Genomic DNA, 17,883 nt, shown 5'->3' on the forward strand with positions numbered 1-17,883 from the left:
ATACACCTTTCTACATTTCTTGGTGAAGACACGGTCTGTGACATAACCGACTGTAACTTCGATTTTCCAGGTTGATTAATGACTCATGCAGCAAAAATGGGATTCTTTTAATGGTCAGTTTGATTTGCGTTGCAGTGCAAAACACTTCATCTTTACTAGACCTTGATGTCATAATGATGAATGGCTGAGGTTGAATTATTCAGGCCTTATGTTGCCAGCCTGTGTGAAGAGGATTCCTCATACTATCGAACTTAATTCGAAAAAAAAAGCTTGCACTTTTCACTTTTCTTTTCAAGAAAAATACAAATCTAAAAATACAAATACAAACCTACATTTGACAGCCTTCTTCGGAGGTGTGTGCCTTCAGCAGGCTGAAAGAGAGCAACTCCTGTCCGTTCATTTTATTATGAGCTGCACTGACATGGCCACTGTGCGATATATTTGATTAAGTTGACATGTGTATCATTTCTTTCTGCTTATTATGTCAAAGACTTATTCCGTACAGTGATATAAATTTATTACATATGAGCACAGAAATGCCCCCATGAGGCCTTATTAGGTTAAATCTTGAGATTACTGAAATAAACTAGTCGACATGTCAGTTGCAGCTCCATTGGTCAGATGAGGCGTCCAATGGCCAAGCTGGTGTACAACCTGCTTTCCCTGCAGGAGCTGAAGAGGAGGCTGAAGGAGTGCCATCTCTCAATACATGGTCATCGAGACCAGCTGATCAAAAGACACCGGGACTTTGTCCAGCTATTTAATGCCCAGTGTGATTCCCTGAACCCAAAATCAGGTAAAGGTATTTCTTCCATCATAACATACAGGTGATAGGTATCTTTACACAAAATGAGCAAGGAAGACGAACAGAAAACCCATATTGAGACCATCCATGTTACAACATAAAGAACAAAACAAATCTAACAATAATAGCCTACTCAACTAGACTACACACATTCACTATCTGAGTTACAGTGACGGCAAATATAGGGTCTGCTCACTCCAACTAAGCAGAGCTTGTGTGCCCACTGGTTGCACATCCAACACTTCTCCCATACCTCCCCTGACTGGAGAACGTTTCCATACAAACAAAAACTATCCTCTTCATCTGATGAAGACTCCTCCTCCTGTCTCTTTCTCTTCTGTTTCTTCTTCCCCAACTGGGGTGCAGTAGCCTTGGCATCTGGTCTAGATTGGGATGCACTTGGTCGTTTGATTTTGTTGCCTTTTTTTTCTTTTGCATGCTAGCTGCCTTTTCCAGCTTTATTCTCTCCTTCTCTGGATTGTCAGTGAGGATACAGCTTGACATTGTTTTTAGTTTTTGGGTTCCTTTCCTGAATGCAGCCTTTGGATAACATGTGACAACCAACCCCAAAGAAAATGTGACGACCAACCCCAACTGGAATTTCTTGCTAGCATCAAGGCTTACAACCATCTAAGAACTAGTTAGTTAGCTAGCTAACAACAATCTAAACGATAGCTTTCCCTTCACACGTTTTAAGGGTAACGAGTGTTTTGTTATAAACCCATTGTGTAAAAGTCTAGAAGAAAAATACTGAGGAGCTAAATGTTTTCAATTTAACATGAAAAACATAAAACGTCCTCTCACATCAAATTCAGCTGTCTTACTCCAAAGAGGACTATGTAGGTGACCTATGATCCCAATACTGGACATTTCCATACCAACATTTCAGAGACAGCGCCTTCTGGTGCCGAGATATAATGAATGTTACATCCAACCCGTGTGACATACAGTGCCTTGCAAAAGTATTCATACCCCATGAACTTCTTCACATTTTGTCACGTTACAACCAGACGGGTACATTTATTTTATTGGGATTTCATGTGATAGACCAACACAAAGTGGCGCATAATTGTGAAGTGGAATGAAAATGAAATACGATTTACAATTTTTTTTTCTAAATAAAAAACTTAAACATTTTGTGTGCAAAAGTATTCAGCCCACCTGAGACAATACCTTGTACAGTAGAACCACCTATCTCTTAAATTACAGCTGCAAGTCTATTGGGGTATGTCTTTACCATCTTTGCACATCTACCGACTGAGATTTTTGCCCATTCTTCTTCGCAAAATAACTTGAGCTTAAGATTCAGTGTCATATTGGATGGAGAATGGCCCAGTCAAAGTCCAGACCTAAATACAATTAAGAATATCCGGAAAGACAAGAAAATTGCTGTTCACAGACACTCTCCATACAATCTGGCACGGAATCTGAAGTTCGAGCAATTTTGCAAAGAAGAATGGGCAAAAATGTCAGTCTATAAATGTGCAAAACTAGTAGAAACATACCCCAAATGACTTGCAGCTGTAATTCCAGCGATATGTGGTTATACAAAGTATTAACTCGGGGGGGCTGAATACTTTTGCACGCCACATTTTTCATCTTTTCTTCATAAAAAAAATGTAAAACCATTTTTCATTTTAACTCCACTAAACAATTATTCACTACTTTGTGTTGGTCTAACACATGAAATCCCAATAAAATAAATGTACCTGTGTGGTTGTATATGACAAAATGTGTAAAAGTTCAAGGAGTATGAATACTTTTTCAAGCCACTGTTTATCCCCGTTCTCCCCTACTTTACGTAATTTTTTCAGTTATGAGTGAGTAGGTTGACCCTGTTAACTGTTTTCTTAATCAAATATTTGCATCACTGGATCGAATTAATCAAAAAGCTTAACTTAGCAAAAAGCGTAAAGAGTAAATGCACCAATAAATTTGAACATGAGGCTTAAGATGAACAAACACACCTCCCAAATCAGATTCAGTCACTGTATTTATGATATCACTCTGCATCAAACTACCAGCTGGGAATTACATTTGAGGATACATTTTCAATAAGATATGAACAAATAACTTGTATGTACACATTTGATCCCTCAGGTCGTACCTGGTATCCTCACAGGTGCCTCAGTTTTGACCAGCAAGCTCATGGGTCAAAACCTATTATGTTTTGGATAGCACAATTCATATAACAGGCAATATTTGGGATCTCAGGAGTAATAAAGATATTCCTGTCTTCTGTCAACAGCTAAAGATATTGCCAAAGAGCTGGAGGCCGATGAGAAGATACGGAATCGAATGCAGGGGAAAGTCAAACCTGTACGTATATAACCTACTGCTTAATGGGATATCTTGAGGCTGTGAATTTCAGTATCTATTCTCCTGTCAACCAATTGTGTAAATTCAAACTATGTTTTGATGAGGGTTTCCAATTAAAGGTGCTGTAAGCGGAATGGTTCTTTTAGCTAACTTCCTGTCAGTTACTGCAGTTAGCAGTCCCCTCGCTCGTCCCTATGTCACCACATTAAAGCAGCAAGTTATCTAGCATCATCTCAGATCCATAAGTGTGATAAAACATGATAAAAACCATCAAAACAGACATTGGGAAGGATTTTTACCTGCTCCGCCATTGTAGGCGCATAAACATTCACCCATCTGCTGCTCTGGCGTGCACCGGCAGTGAGACCATGAGTGAGACGAGTGTCTGTTTGTAGCGTTCTCTCTTGTGATTGGATAAAAATTCCGCGATCCTCGATAAGTTTATTTGCCGATTACATGAAGAGCAGCTGACTGAGAGATCGGCTTTATGAAACACGCACATTATGAAAGTGATCACTGTATGAATAAAGAGCGATTTTACACTTAAATTAACATAAATAAACCGCTTACTTCACCTTTAATATTGACCGTTGGTAGCTATAATGTGCCATTAGAGGTGGGTGGTAGGTACAAATAGGAAAAGGATGCAATGTATTTGTTATGCCATTAAGGATATAGAGATTGTGAGTGTTTTCCGCTAGTGCCTCCAATGTCCAGTTGGGTGAAAATAGTAGCTAGCCGAGATCCCGCCCCTCTTTGGGGTTCCGGGAGATTTTTTTTACCTTTTTTTAAAGTGAAATGCATGAATCTGGTACACTTTGAGAGGAGAATTAAGAGACTTAATCTGAGGAATTTTGTGTGAACAACTGTTTTCTGTGTAGTAGGCCTACTTATTTTTGGAATAATTTGGAGACACTGTTTTGGATGAAGCTTTTGAAGAAAGACACATGGATTTACCATAAACATATTAAAATAAAATAGAATATTATGCAAATAAACATCCACAAATTGTAATCTTTCTATATTATGTTCTTTTCTTTAAAGGAACCACTTAGCTTTACATGAAGAACTCTGTTGCCCAGCTATCTTTTTTTTTTCCCACAGATGAGGCTGAAATAGGCTATAGACTATACACAGTGCATGGGCAACTGAGGCCATTTTTCCAAATGTTTTTAAATAAACTCAATAATGTCTCAATAGATTAAATCATAGTCTATTTCTGACATCAGAATACTGAGGAAAGTTAAAAAGAATGAAAAACATGTTCAGTATTCCTCCTCTCCTCTGTCTGTATGTCACTGATTTAGGGAGGAGGGGCTGCTACACTAGTCTCAGTCAGCAGCGCTATATGCATTATTTTATGATTCGTGGCAAACTAAGCTGAACGATTAGATGACTGACTGCTTAATTTTTTTAGCTAGTTAACTGCTGAGTTAGAGTGCTTTGCTTCTCTGGACCGACAGAAAAGATTAAAGAATTTTTTTTTTTTCGGAGGTGAGGTAGAAGAGTAGCTGGCTGGAAATGCTTCCATTTGGCCGGCGCTTACGGAAAAAACTTGGATTGTTTAAAGGAAATAATACAATTTCTTTCATAATAAAATGATTGAGGCTTACTTGGAGAAAGTATAAATGAAAGTAGAAAAACAGTTCTTTAATGTTTAATGCTGGCTTTAAACAAGCTCTAAATAGGGCAGTTGATTTGCAAATACAGTCCAAGTGTAGTATGTAATTGTCAATTTGAATCTCTTGCAGGTCATGGTTTTCTCAAAGAATCAGTCTGAGAAGGAGATTGAAGAAGTGCATGCAAATTATAGTAAGTCATTTATTTTTTCACTGTCAATTTGGTGACACATTTAAAGGTCTGACTCACTTTTTTATTTCTTTTTTATAAACCATAGTGCAATATAGGGATGTCCATTTTGAATATTTTTTCCAACTGATAACTGACACCCATTTTATGATCATTAATCTTTAACAGACAAGAGTGAATGTTGCTGACTGTGAAATACATGAGGCGCTCTAGTAGGCTAAAGCTCTCACTTGCCTAATGGGGGTCAACAGGGCAGATATAAATCTAAAAAAATACATTCAAGCAAGTCCACCCTTCTTTTACTCCTTCAGATATGAACAATAAGGTGGGTTTGTTGTTGTGTTTATACCACATACATCGTATTGTCTTGCTCGATTGTGCGTTATCTGTAATTACCGCGGGAACTCTGTGGTCTTGTGACTCCATCTGTCCAGCAGTGGTTTGCCTAGCCTGGTCCAACCAGACCATCGTACTTCATTTAATTTGTACAGAAGGTCTGGAACTGCTGTAATTGGCAAACGTTCACTCACTTGGAGGCGGGTGTCTGTTGAAGTTTAAAACTAATGGATCTGCCCAGTGCCTCTCTGGATTGTGTCATGAGCCGGCTTCTGACTGTGCATTCCAGTTGTACAGGGAACTCTCCGACTTCACTACATATTGTAGTCTATGGATCTACCGGTACCTGGCAACGGTAACTTGTTAGAGCCTAACGTTTAGTTATTTGGACGAGAAAGGTTGTCGGCGTCCATACTTTCGCAAGCAGATGCACTGGAACACAGACAAGTCGGAACTCGGAACTACCAAGTCGGAAATCTCCTTCTTCCGAGTATAAAGGAACGCAGCATTCAACTGAAACTGGAGCGCGACTTCAACGTCATCGTTCTCAGCCACTCGCTCTGTTCACTGATTGGACGGCTGTAGGTAGGCGGGCGGAGCCAGGCTATGGTTTGCCATGGGCCATTCTGAAAACGCTACCCGTGAATGTTGATGGACGAGGGAGCAAAACCGCAGTTGAGCCGTTGCTGTGTAACCTGTGAACACCCAGTGCAACACAGCTAGGGCTGCTTGAGCCTACGGAGGCAGTGGGATGCCCTGGGCAATGTTCTGCTGAGAAACCTCGGGTCCATTGACACGTACCACCTACTTAAACAGACCAAGTAGTACACCCATTCATGGAAAGGGTTCTCCCTGATGGCAGTTGCCACTGTTAGCAGGATATTACATCCTGCCAAACTGCAATAAATACTGAGGAATGGTTTGACGAACACCGCAGAGACTTCAAGGTGTTGACATGACCAATTCCACAGATCTCAATCAGATGGAGCATCTGTGGGATGTGCTGGAATAACAAGGCCAACCCATAGAGGCCCCACCTCAAAACTTACAGGACTTAAAGGATCTGCCGCTAACGTCTTGGTGCAAGATACCACAGGGCATCTAGAGTCCATGCCTTGACGGGTCAGAGCTGTTTTGGCGGCACAAGGGCGACCTACAAAGTTATTAGGCAGGTGGTTTGCAGCTTTGAACCATATTAGGTCCATCCATTTGACAAGGTGGGTCAATATAAGCAGGCAATTTCACTTTTGTTATACAGTATACTGCTATATTTAAGGTTTTCTCAATGAATTAGCTTCAGAATGGGATATTTCATACAGAAACATAGTTAAGGTCATTTGGGGATCTGACATAAACAGGATAACAGTGTATTTGCAAACATGCTTGCATCGTTCAAAAATCCCAACTGCCCTAACATCATCTACATTATGAGACAAGGACAGGAGTTGAAGGCGAAATATTTGATCATGGATTTTATTTTGTTAGAAACTTGAGCTACAAAGTTCTGATCTCACAAATATGTTTCTCAAATGTGTTTAAAGATTAAAATCTATTTGGGCATATTAGTAACAGAGTGTGATGACAATTTTCCAAAGCATCCCTTAAGCTTTTGGACTGAATGATCATGCACCTGATTTTCTGCTTCTGGTCAACTAGTTCAGTAGGAAAATCCACTAGTAGAGACCTGAATCTTTAAGTGTTAATGCATCATAGCACAACATTATTTTTGTCGAAACCCGGTAAGTGATGCATGGTAATACAGACAAGAAGTAGAGAAGAGGTACCTGAAGAGGCAATATATTGAGTATTGCATACTTTTGCATCTCTAACAAAATCATCCCTCCATTAGGAGCCAGCCTCGTATACCTTTCTTAACACATTGCCAGCAACACAGTCAAGCATAATTGCTGTGTCATCATTGAGTTATTAGCAGCAAGAGGTGGAATGAAAATGTTAAACTTATGTGGTGACTTAGGTGTTCTCCCAAGTTTAAATTATATTGATTCCACTTTTATCATGACATGTAGACTTTACTTGGCAAGTTATGCTGGGCTTACACTAGAGGACTTTTTAAAAGACTTTGAAAAGACTGAAGACTGAAACCCTCTTACTATACATATCAATATTCCGAGCAGGGGACATCCTTTAGTTATTTGACCAGCTTTATTTGCTGATCTCATCCCCCAATAACTTTAACTCCTAACCCTGTATTTGACGGTAGAGTGTTCAGGTTGCGCGGCTGTCAGCCTGGTTCTCCATCGAGGCTTCTATGAAAAAGTGTCCGAAATAAGTGCCTCACCAGGCGGACACAGGTCGCGACTAATGCTGCTCCTCCTGTGTCGTGCTTGGTACATGCGAGAGTGTGACAGTGTTTACGTAATTTCGCTTGAGCCAACCCCCTAAGACTAGCGATAATATCAAACCTGTTTGATAATGTCGGAACGTCAAGACGGGAAGAAGACTGGCTGAAACCGGGTCAGAAGACCACCATACACCAAACGACTGAGATAACGTGCGCGCACCACAACTCCAGCACGACTCCCGTGATTTCAGTCCGACATTGGAAGATTGTCTGCGACTGTCAAATCGCATGAAAAGTTGTGTAGTGTAAGCCCAGCATTAAAGGTTCAGTAAGCGGAATGGTCAGTTTAGCTAACTTCCTGTCACTGACTGCAGTTAGCAGTCCCCTCCTTCGTCCCTACGTCACAACATTAATGCACTGCTGTCTTCAAACAGCGAGTTATCTAGCATCATATCAGATCCATAAGTTTGATAAAACATGATAAAAACCATCAAAACAGACATTGGGAAGGATTTTTACCTGCTCCGCCATTGTAGACACATTAACATTCACCCATCTGTCGCTCTGCGCGTGCACCGGCTGTGGGGTGCCGATTTGTAGCGTTCTCTCTTGTGATTGGATATCAGTTTCGGGATCCCCGAAAAGTTTATTTGCCGATTACATGCAGAGCGGGTGACTGAGAGATCGGCTTTATGAAACGCGCACACTATGCAAGTGATCACTGTATGAATAAAGAGTGATTTAACAATTATATTAACATAAATAAATCGCTTACTTCACCTTTTAAGTGTCACTCACATACAGAAGAACAGGAATATAGACCAGCTGTGTTTTAATTTCAGGGGACAGGCCGAAGCAAGAACAGTGGGTTTAGAGAACATTAGCCAAAGTCATATTTTCATGGTTGAACAAAATGAAAAACTTTTTGTAATTAACATAGAGCTAACTTTAAAACTGGTTGAAAGAAATGTATGTGGCTCACAGGAGATGGGTACTAAAAATAGCTGCACTGCTGTGATAACCTCTTGATTTATCAGATGAGGATGTGGATGACTCATTCTGCCAGCATGGGGAATAGTGAATGAGCAGACAGGAAGGTGAAAACAGCAGACACGCATACACATATTACATCCATTGAGCGCTTGGACCTCTTTTCCCCTCTATGTTTTCAATGTTTTTTTTTGTGATAACAGTAGCTGAGTTGCTGGTTATTCAGAAAATATTCTTATAACCCAGAATAACTGCAAAGAAATAAAATAGGAAAAACAGGAAACCCCTGCTCTGTGTGACCCGTCCCTGAGAAGTTTGATTGTATATGTGCTTCCCAGCAGTAGTCATTGAAAAACAAGCCTAGGTCAAAACCAGATCAGTCAGTCTATAATGTAATGTGAATTCCTGGATTATAAATGTTCCTCTGGAGAGGTCCCAATAAAAAGTGTTCTGAAGTGTTCTGACGTAGCAGATCACATAATATGCTTGAGCTGCATTTGAGTTATTATAAATATTCCAATTTTCGAATAACTCCCCTGCTCTGCTGGGTGTCTTTTTCCATGACTCACTCTATATTGAGTGTTTTGTCAGAGTGGTTGTTGTTTGGGGTGCTTTAACTGTGCCTCTTGGTCAGTGTTGGGAATAACGCCGTTTAAAATAACGGCGTTAGGTAACGCCGTTCTTTTTTCAGTAACGGGGTAATCTAACTAATTACTTTTTCCGTCGTTACAACGCCGTTATCGTTACTGAACGTTAAATGCGGTGCGTTACTATGAATTGATTGAATAAACTGTGTAATCCGAACGCACCCCTGGCTCCATACTACACAAACTGCTAGTGAGGAGACCGGTGTGTTTTAAGTTGTGTTTTATTCAGTGTGGATGACATAACTGTCAGTTAGCGCCGTCACATCAGTCAGCCGGAGCGCCTGTTTAGTGAAGTTTCTTTTTCTTTCTCTCTCTGTTGTGTGAGCGTGTACCGTACGTTGCCGCAGTAACCACCTATCAATCCACGGTTGAAACGTGCTCTCCCTGCGTTTGTTTGCGTCGCCCTTGTGAGTAAGTGCATGGAGTTTCCCGATCTCTATAAATTATAATTTATGCACGTTATTAAACGGCCGCGATTCGCCGGTTGCAACAGCTGTTTAGCGTGTCATCACGAGACGAATATTGCTACTGTTATTTTCCTGGGATCTGTATGCTGCTGTGCATGTTAAAGAAGGAAATAAACATAGGATAAATCCTTACTCCTCCTTTCATCGTCTCATGCTTCATAGTCTGACATTTTTGGCCTTAAGTGGTGTTTTAGCCGACACCCCTGAAGTGAATCCAGTGATATAGCAGATCAGCACGGTACATTCAGCAGTTTCCTCTACTAGGCTACTTTTGTTGAGAATAAAATACTTGAAGTGCAGGATAAACCTATTGCTGTCTGTTGATGTGCAATAAATATTGAAGGTTATGTAGCCTACAAGTAGGCCTACCTGTCTGTTCTACTCATTTCAACTGACTTGTGAAAACTGCTCAGAAAAATCCAAATGTGTTGACATATAGCCTAGGCCTAGCAACTTTTTTTTTTTTTTTTTTTTACAGTAGGCAAATAGTTACTTTCCCTGGTAACTAGTTACTTCTATTATAAAGTAATTCAGTTACTAACTCAGTTACTTTTTGGAACAAGTAGTGAGTAACTATAACTAATTACTTTTTTAAAGTAACGTTCCCAACACTGCTCTTGGTGGATAGACAGCTGTTTGAACTCCAGATCATAGGAGTAAGCTGTGGCAGTGGCATGCACAGACTCCCAAAGAGCAGGGGCTAAAAATGAAAACAGGGCTCCTTCTCCATGTTGCACTCATTTTGCACTCTCACATGTAAAGCACGTTAAGGTACATTCAATGTATGAAAGGTGCCATACAAATAAAGATTATCATCATTATTACTTTTATCATTATGTGAACAAATGTGGGGCCAACTCGGGTCCTAACGCCTGCCAGGGCTGACAGCCCCCAGAAATGGTGTTGAATATTAGTTTATGCTAAATTAGGTGATGGTACCATTAACCGAGAGGTTAAATACACTGGTTTGAATAAGGAGCATTACAGACAACAAATATGTTGTGAGTGGAGAAACATCCTCATTTCACACAGTATCATAGTGTATCCACTATCCAGCTGGAATGTTGACTGAGTTCAACCCAGACATCTAAACTATGTACTTAGCAATTACAAAATGAAAAAACAGTCTAGTCATGTAACACCAGTAAATGTGCAAGTTCTGCCAAAGTTAAGCCTTGCAACTGCATTTTGGCTTATATTTGTGTGAGAATAAAATACTTCTTTGCTCATGAAGATATCGGTGACAAGTCTGAGGCAACACAGTTGCTCCATGTGTAGAAAGTTTGAAATATATATAAAGTTAGTCTCAAAATAAGAGTTTGCCCACCTTCCATTAAAGTTTAAGTCGCCTACTGCAAGTCTCGTTGTGCAAACTAATCTGCACATTTAAAAAGACAAAATTAGATCTATTATGTTCTCCATAATAGGGATCCTAAATACGGCCCCAGATGTATTTGTAATTCTGTCTATGTTATGTCTATTTTCATGAGAAATGCAATTTCCATTGTCTTTTCCTTCAGTATGACATTTTATCAACTACAGATTGATTGTAAAGATAAAATGTACAAAGTCTTTTCAAGGACATATTCAAAAACTGTATTTTCTTTTACCTAATTGATATTTAGATCATGCATCAAAGTAAATAAAAGTGTTTGGGCATATAGACTTAATTTTTCTTTCTCTTAGTTCTGTCTGAGTTCTCCTTTCTTAGTTTATATGAATTAATATTATTCTTTTGTCTGCTTTCAATCATAGTCGGTGATATCGTTTTTTTTTATAATTTCACTACAGTTTCCTTTCAATTCTCTTGGCCCCATTGATCTCGTCGTAGAGCTTCTCATGGTGTTAATAAAACCTTGTATTTCCCTAATGTATTCAAACTTTTAGGGTTGGAACTTGTCATTTCCGATTCCATTTCCATGTGTAACGGATATTGTTCGCTTGTTACCTATTTACAGCCAGTATTGCCTCTTACCCTCAGGCCGCAGATACAGAGCCCCTACAGTAAGAACAAACCGAGCCCTGTCAAGCTTTGTCCCGGCATCCATTAGACTTTTGAATGGCTAAAACCCTTTTTGAACTGTCTCCTCTCTCTATTTTTAATTTTTTTTCTGGACTATTTTTTTTAACTTTTTTAACATATTTATTACTCCTCCTCTATGGAGGTACTATTTTTTCACTAGGCTAAGCAAAGATTGTTTTTATCTGCCATATGTCGAGTACGGGCTGATGCTGTGTGTGTGTGTGTGTGTGTCTGCGCGCGTTTGTATATTGTATGTACTGTTCTACCCTGATGCTCCTCCACATATGAAGTTCCTAATGGAAGAATAAAGTTCTTTGAATTTTGAATTTGTAGGTTGGTGTTTCTTCATATTATTTTCTTTGATGCACCACTGAATGGGGTGTAATTGTCTCAACTCGTTCCTTAACGATTTCTATTCTGTATTGCCTGCAGGGACGAAGCACAGCAATGACTTTTCCCGCCTGATTGCCCAGGTTCGAGGTCGCCTAGAGACCACCAGGCAGACTCGTATCAAACAGGAAGTGGTGGGCGGAGAAGATCCACAAAAAACACACACTGCAGGTACTGCGACATCCATTACCTTTCTTGAGGATTAAAATGTCCTCTAGCCACAGGAGACTCTTAAGCCTATGCGGTAGCCTTCAGCTAAAGTCAGCCCGTCCCAGTGGTAACCTGCTGCTGCAAGTTCACCTTGTGTCTTCACAACACCATTTGTCTTCAGTAAAACTGTTTTGGGAACCACTCGAACTGCAGAGAACAATTTAACAAAAGTAAGAGTGCAGAGAAGGACAAGATATAGTGCAAGATGGAAAAGGTTAGCACACCACTACGTAACCTCCAGTTTTCCCCCATGTGTTGGTCATTTAAAAGAAAGCTTTCTAGTTTTCTAAGATTTCTTTTTTTGTTTAATTGATTGAAAAAACATTTGAAGATTTAAAGTGACAATGTGAAAGGTGTAGCTCCTAGTGAAACACTTGCAGCTATCCAGCTCCCCTCTGCTATACAGATACATACAGATACATATTTTAAAGCTTACTGTTTAAAGAAGAGAGAATATGTGAAAATCTGTCGTGCAAACGAAACCAAGGGATCAGGGCCATTCACTTTATGTGTATCCCCTTTGAAAAGTCATTTGTTTACTGTTGAAAATCTCCAAAATGCCTTGTATGACTCTACATATTCTCCCTTTTTCAGATCAACTTCCAGAATCTGAGAGCTGCTTATTGGTGAAGGTGGAAGAGGGACAAGCTGAGGAGGAGCCATTTGCACGAGGGTATGACCTGTCGCCCAGCCCCACTCTCAGTGACGTGTCCATCAGCAGGTGAGCCCTAGATAAAGGGACATTAACTCAAAGATTGTTGTCAGGGAGTTATTATGTAATGCTTTACAAAGAACTTTCTTCATCCTACCTCTACAGTTTGAAGATGACAAATTGTTTTTTTCACAGTGATAAGTTGAGTTTGAACCTTGAATAACTCTCTGATGTTATTGAAAAAGCAGTGCCTTCTCCTGACTGCATCATTTCTGAAATATGATAGCACAGATAGTCAGGCCTCTTGTGTTTTAATTTGGTATATCATTTCTTATGAACTCAATAATTGTTTCAACCCAGTCTGAGTTAATTAAAACGTGTCTGTATGCTGATTTCTCAGACACAAACACGTAAAACTTAGAAATCATGTTTCCCCCTCAACAATTTACGTTTTAATATATATAATATAAGTGAATATATATCAATTAGTCAGTGTACAAACTACACAAATGTTCTGTTGCATTATGGTAAATACAGAGTCAGAACACATACTGAATCTACACATTCCCATCCTTAACATTTATTTTCTTGTAGCTAATGGAACCAGCTGATCCAGCCAGATAAAGAGCTCGGCTGCTCTCAAATCATCAGCCAGTCCTTTTGTAGATTAAATTCAGTTATGGCTGCTCGTAGATTATTTTGTGGCTTCACTTGGAACAAAATAGTTTCACATCATGCCTTTGTAAAGTTTGTTCTTTGAAAATATCCACAGACAAGTCATTCAACATTCAATTGGCATGCACAAACAGCTTGCCTAATCAGATTTTAAATTGTTTTGTATAGAATAACACATTGATTTGGCCTAAACATGAAATGACAGTGTACACAGTGCAGTCAGTGTAATGAATATTGTGGGCTTACTTGCATCACTGTTTTCTGATGGCAAAACACATTTTGATTTCAAAAAGAATTGCGGCTGAATCATAGCATAGGAAAAGATGTCTGCTTAAAAATGGAAGATTCTCAGTGGGAGTAGTTATCTCTAGCTTTCACACCACATCGGCCTTGGACATCTTCTTTCATTCTTTAAATTCCCCTCCAGCATTCACTTAGCTTGTATTATACTTTGACACTGCAAAGGAAAATACACCCTGCCTGTATCAAAAGAGGAATCATTATTTGATTTTACGTCCAATACTTCAGTATTAAATTTAATCGCAAAACATATACATAATCAAGTATCAGGAGCATTAGTGTGAAATCGCTATGAGTGTAATTAAAAAGATAAAATTAGGAAAGACGGGTTGCTATCTCTAGCTAAAACCTTGCTTGCATCCAAACTACAGGACTCAGGAACCAGACGACATGCTCCCTTGCCAAACCATTACAATTTAAATTGATGAACTCTTGTCTGTGCCTTCACTGTTAAAGTCAGTCAGAACAGAGGTTGTGACTGTTAATCCAAATCCCTAAATGCCTTTCTGCCCTGTTTGTTAACAACACAGATGGTGATTCAGCAGCGCTGTTGACACTTTATGAATGTATGCGGCTTATTACAGGAATAAAATGTGGCTCGCCCTTTTGTAAGTCACAAACAGAACAGAAATTGTAGAATCAATCAAGCCCTGCAGCATTGATGTGGCCTGAGTGTTTTTAGATGCTCAAGGCAAATTAAGTTGTAGCACACCTTCGCCCATCTTCTCAGGTACCACCAGTTACTTTGGGAAGTAGTTGCCCTCGCCACACTGCAACTTTGGCAATGACACTGTCCTTCAATGTGGTAGCAGGATGTTACAACCACAAATGTTTCTTCTTAGGGAGATCTCATCTCCTCATTACCAACCTTACTTAGCACTACCTCCACCTATAATAAACAAACCCCCAGATACCGCTGAATCTAACTGCTAGTTATACCTCATTTCCACAGAGCGATGCGGCTCGGTTTGGTGCGGCTCAGCCCGCTTTTATTTGCGTTTCCATTGTCAAAAGTTGGGTAGGGATCCAAAAGAAGAGAGCTGAGCCGACCCTATTTTCAGCACCCTTCTGTTGGGGTACCAAGCCATATGATAGGATGCCGAAAGGGTGGAGCTACACACTGCAGTCCGTTGATTGGTCCACAGAACCATTTCCGCCTTAAACCGCTTTGTGTGTGCAATAGTGGAAAAAAAAAAGAGAGACGGCTGGCTGGACCGCAGTCGTCTCCTTGGCTCGATGCTCTGACCCATATTCTGGCGGCGGCTATGTATGCTAGGGTATGTATGCTAGTGTAGTGTCTGCGGTGGAAAGGCTCGCTAGATCTAGCGTAACCAAGGCAACTCGATCCGAGGCCGCGCCGAACTGCTCAGTGGAAACGAGGCATAAGATTCAAACCGAAAGTTAGGTTCAGAATCAGACAGGGATTGAAAAGAGGATATTTAGCAATGGCACTGTGAGAAATATAAGGGATAATTTAAGACACTACACCATGAAAACTGTTTCTAGTAGCAAACCAAATTACAATGTTGAACCTGAAAATGAGCAGAATATGTGACCTTTAAGTTTCAATTTATGGCACTTATGGGAACATTTCAATTTGAAAGTGGCTGTGCTGCTGCCCTACAGAACATTTCCTTAGAGTATTTCTAAAGGGTGAGTATAGGAGTGCAATTTGTATAATAATCTGCATTGTACTCTTCTAAAGGTTGTCAGGATACTGCAGTGCTTTGCTTTATTGATTGCAGAAAGTTTTTTATTGAGTACAGTGCAGTTTGTGCATTTCAGTACCCATTCCAACGTACTCATTATTTTACAAGCAGCATTTGTGCAATTGTATAAAAAAAAGTCTCATGCTTAAGTATCTTTTAAAGGTATAATTACTTTAATTGCCTTTTATTATTCATTCAGAAATACACAAACCTTATCTGCATTTTATTTGCATTGTATTCCCCTGTTTTACTGACATGTTATTGGATTTATCAAATGTTTGAGATTGTTTTTATATTCAAAATAATATAACACAAAGAGAGATAACCTCTCTCTCTCTCTCTCTCCCTCTCTCATACACACGTTGATGCCAGTTTGCTATGCAACAGTAGCGTGATAACCGTTGTATAAATAGGTGATTGTAGCTGCATAATTCCAGTACTATAAATGCTTATTAACAATTGCTTGGACATCTCAATGGTTGCTCAGTTCCACAAGTTATTAATATTAAAGTACATATTTGCAAATTCAATACTGGTTGTCCATGTTGTTGTAATTGCTGCATTGCCCACTTACTGTACATATACTACTCTAGGTTTGTTTATTGAAACAGCATAAAACATTGAAAGTTAAACTCAAATGACGTGTTCTGCCTTTTTTTTTCTCTACAGTTCTATTTCAGACATCTTTGGTCCAGAGCCTGGAGGAAACCTTGAGTAAGTTATACTGCTTCTATTGCTAATGTCAAGAAAAGTAATGTATTTCTAGTTTTTCCATGGGCCACTTATTATTTCTAGGAATCGGTCTATTTTCCATTACAAGTAATTGCACATTAGTGTGTGGATACATAGATTGGATGTCAGTATGCTTCTGGCTGGATTGCTATATTTTGTGCGAGGTGATAAACTCTTTGCATATTATGCCTCCCACATCCACTTCCACACAGCTACTTGGACAAGCTTTCATGCATTGCCACTTGATAATTTCTTTAAGCTTTCCTTTTTTTGTTGTTTTGTTGCCATAATACGATACAAGCTGCAGTCTAATGTGTATGCACAGTTTCACATAGTTAAGTGCATATAGACTGTATTAGATTCACTTCCATTGCTGGTGGTCATAAATGGTGTGCTGAACTGAAACAAGTAGTTTCCTGCTAAACAGACAAGTCATTTGTTGGAGGTCCGATACCAACAATTTGGGACATACACATACTCTTTGATCATCCCCTGAAACGACATTAATGCACTGTGTATGAGCACTTTCTATTTGAGAACCTTTAGATAGTGGATAGGGGCAGTAGGCTTCATGCTCTTAAGTGACCTTGACAATAACATACATTTAGTTTTTTCATTTAAAGTATCCACTTGTTTTAAAATAGTCAAGTGTAAAATATTCAACAGTATAAAAATGCACACATATTATGAAGAGAGTTAATGGGTTGACTGTAGGTCCGTCTGTGGATGTTTATGTATTTTCTAGGGCCTTTTTTCATCCTAGTCAGTCATTGATTTACATTCAGATTTCACTTTGACTTTTAACACAGACTACTGGACAGACAAAGTATCATACGACTTCTAACACAGTTTACAGACGGCGCAATTTTTTTTTAGAGCAGGGAAGTAGCTCTAGCTGGGACTCGTATTCGTATCAGGCCAAATGTATGTCTATATAAGTCTAACAAAGGAAATGGATATTTAATAAATTTTTAATATGACCAAAGTTTGGGATTTCTTAAATCTGAATCTGGCCCGCAAGCCACTATTATATAAGCAGGCATTCATAAATGTTGCTTTCAACTCACAGCTCAAGGTTGGACTGCTTGTCCCTAGTGACTCGTATTACCATCGCATCTAATTCTTCTCCTTCAGCAATTTTGGAAAATGCACTTGTTATAAAAAGCAGCACGATAACACTGCTCATTAAGTTGCACTTATCAACACATTTTGGCAAACGCTAGAAACTTTTTTCTTGTAGTTGATTTCACTGAGCTGCTGGTTAACCCTTGACCCATTGATACCGGATGCTGAGCTACGCAACATTGTATCTCCTGCCGCGTGGCGCATCATTGTTGTTTTTTCATAATTTTCATGGCGCGTGCAGCATAGAATGCACTGTCATTGGTTCAATACACATGAGGTGGGTCCTGTTGATTTTTTAAAACCACGTGACCACCCTAATGTTGTGTGGTGTGGTGTTTGCCGAAAATCACGTCAATCAACAACAACAAAAAAAGTGTCTTCACGTGATAGTG

General features: G+C 39.5%; 1 protein-coding gene across 2 annotated transcripts in view; it reads left to right on the forward strand.

Annotated features, from left to right (window-relative positions):
- The window catches only part of rad18 (RAD18 E3 ubiquitin protein ligase), a 38,382-nt gene that overhangs the window by 14,749 nt on the left and 5,750 nt on the right, over positions 1-17,883 (forward strand). The window contains exons 7-12 of one of the 2 annotated variants that reach the window (XM_080025737.1): positions 603-796; positions 3,054-3,124; positions 4,876-4,936; positions 12,131-12,259; positions 12,893-13,019; positions 16,304-16,348. In XM_080025737.1, coding sequence (XP_079881863.1) covers positions 603-796; positions 3,054-3,124; positions 4,876-4,936; positions 12,131-12,259; positions 12,893-13,019; positions 16,304-16,348 — 627 coding nt within the window. The remainder of the gene's footprint in view (positions 1-602; positions 797-3,053; positions 3,125-4,875; positions 4,937-12,130; positions 12,260-12,892; positions 13,020-16,303; positions 16,349-17,883) is intronic. The other variant, XM_080025738.1, reaches the window with a different exon arrangement.

This window comes from Ammodytes marinus (genome assembly GCF_949987685.1).
Source record: "Ammodytes marinus genome assembly, chromosome: 4".
Lineage (NCBI taxonomy): Eukaryota > Metazoa > Chordata > Actinopteri > Uranoscopiformes > Ammodytidae > Ammodytes > Ammodytes marinus.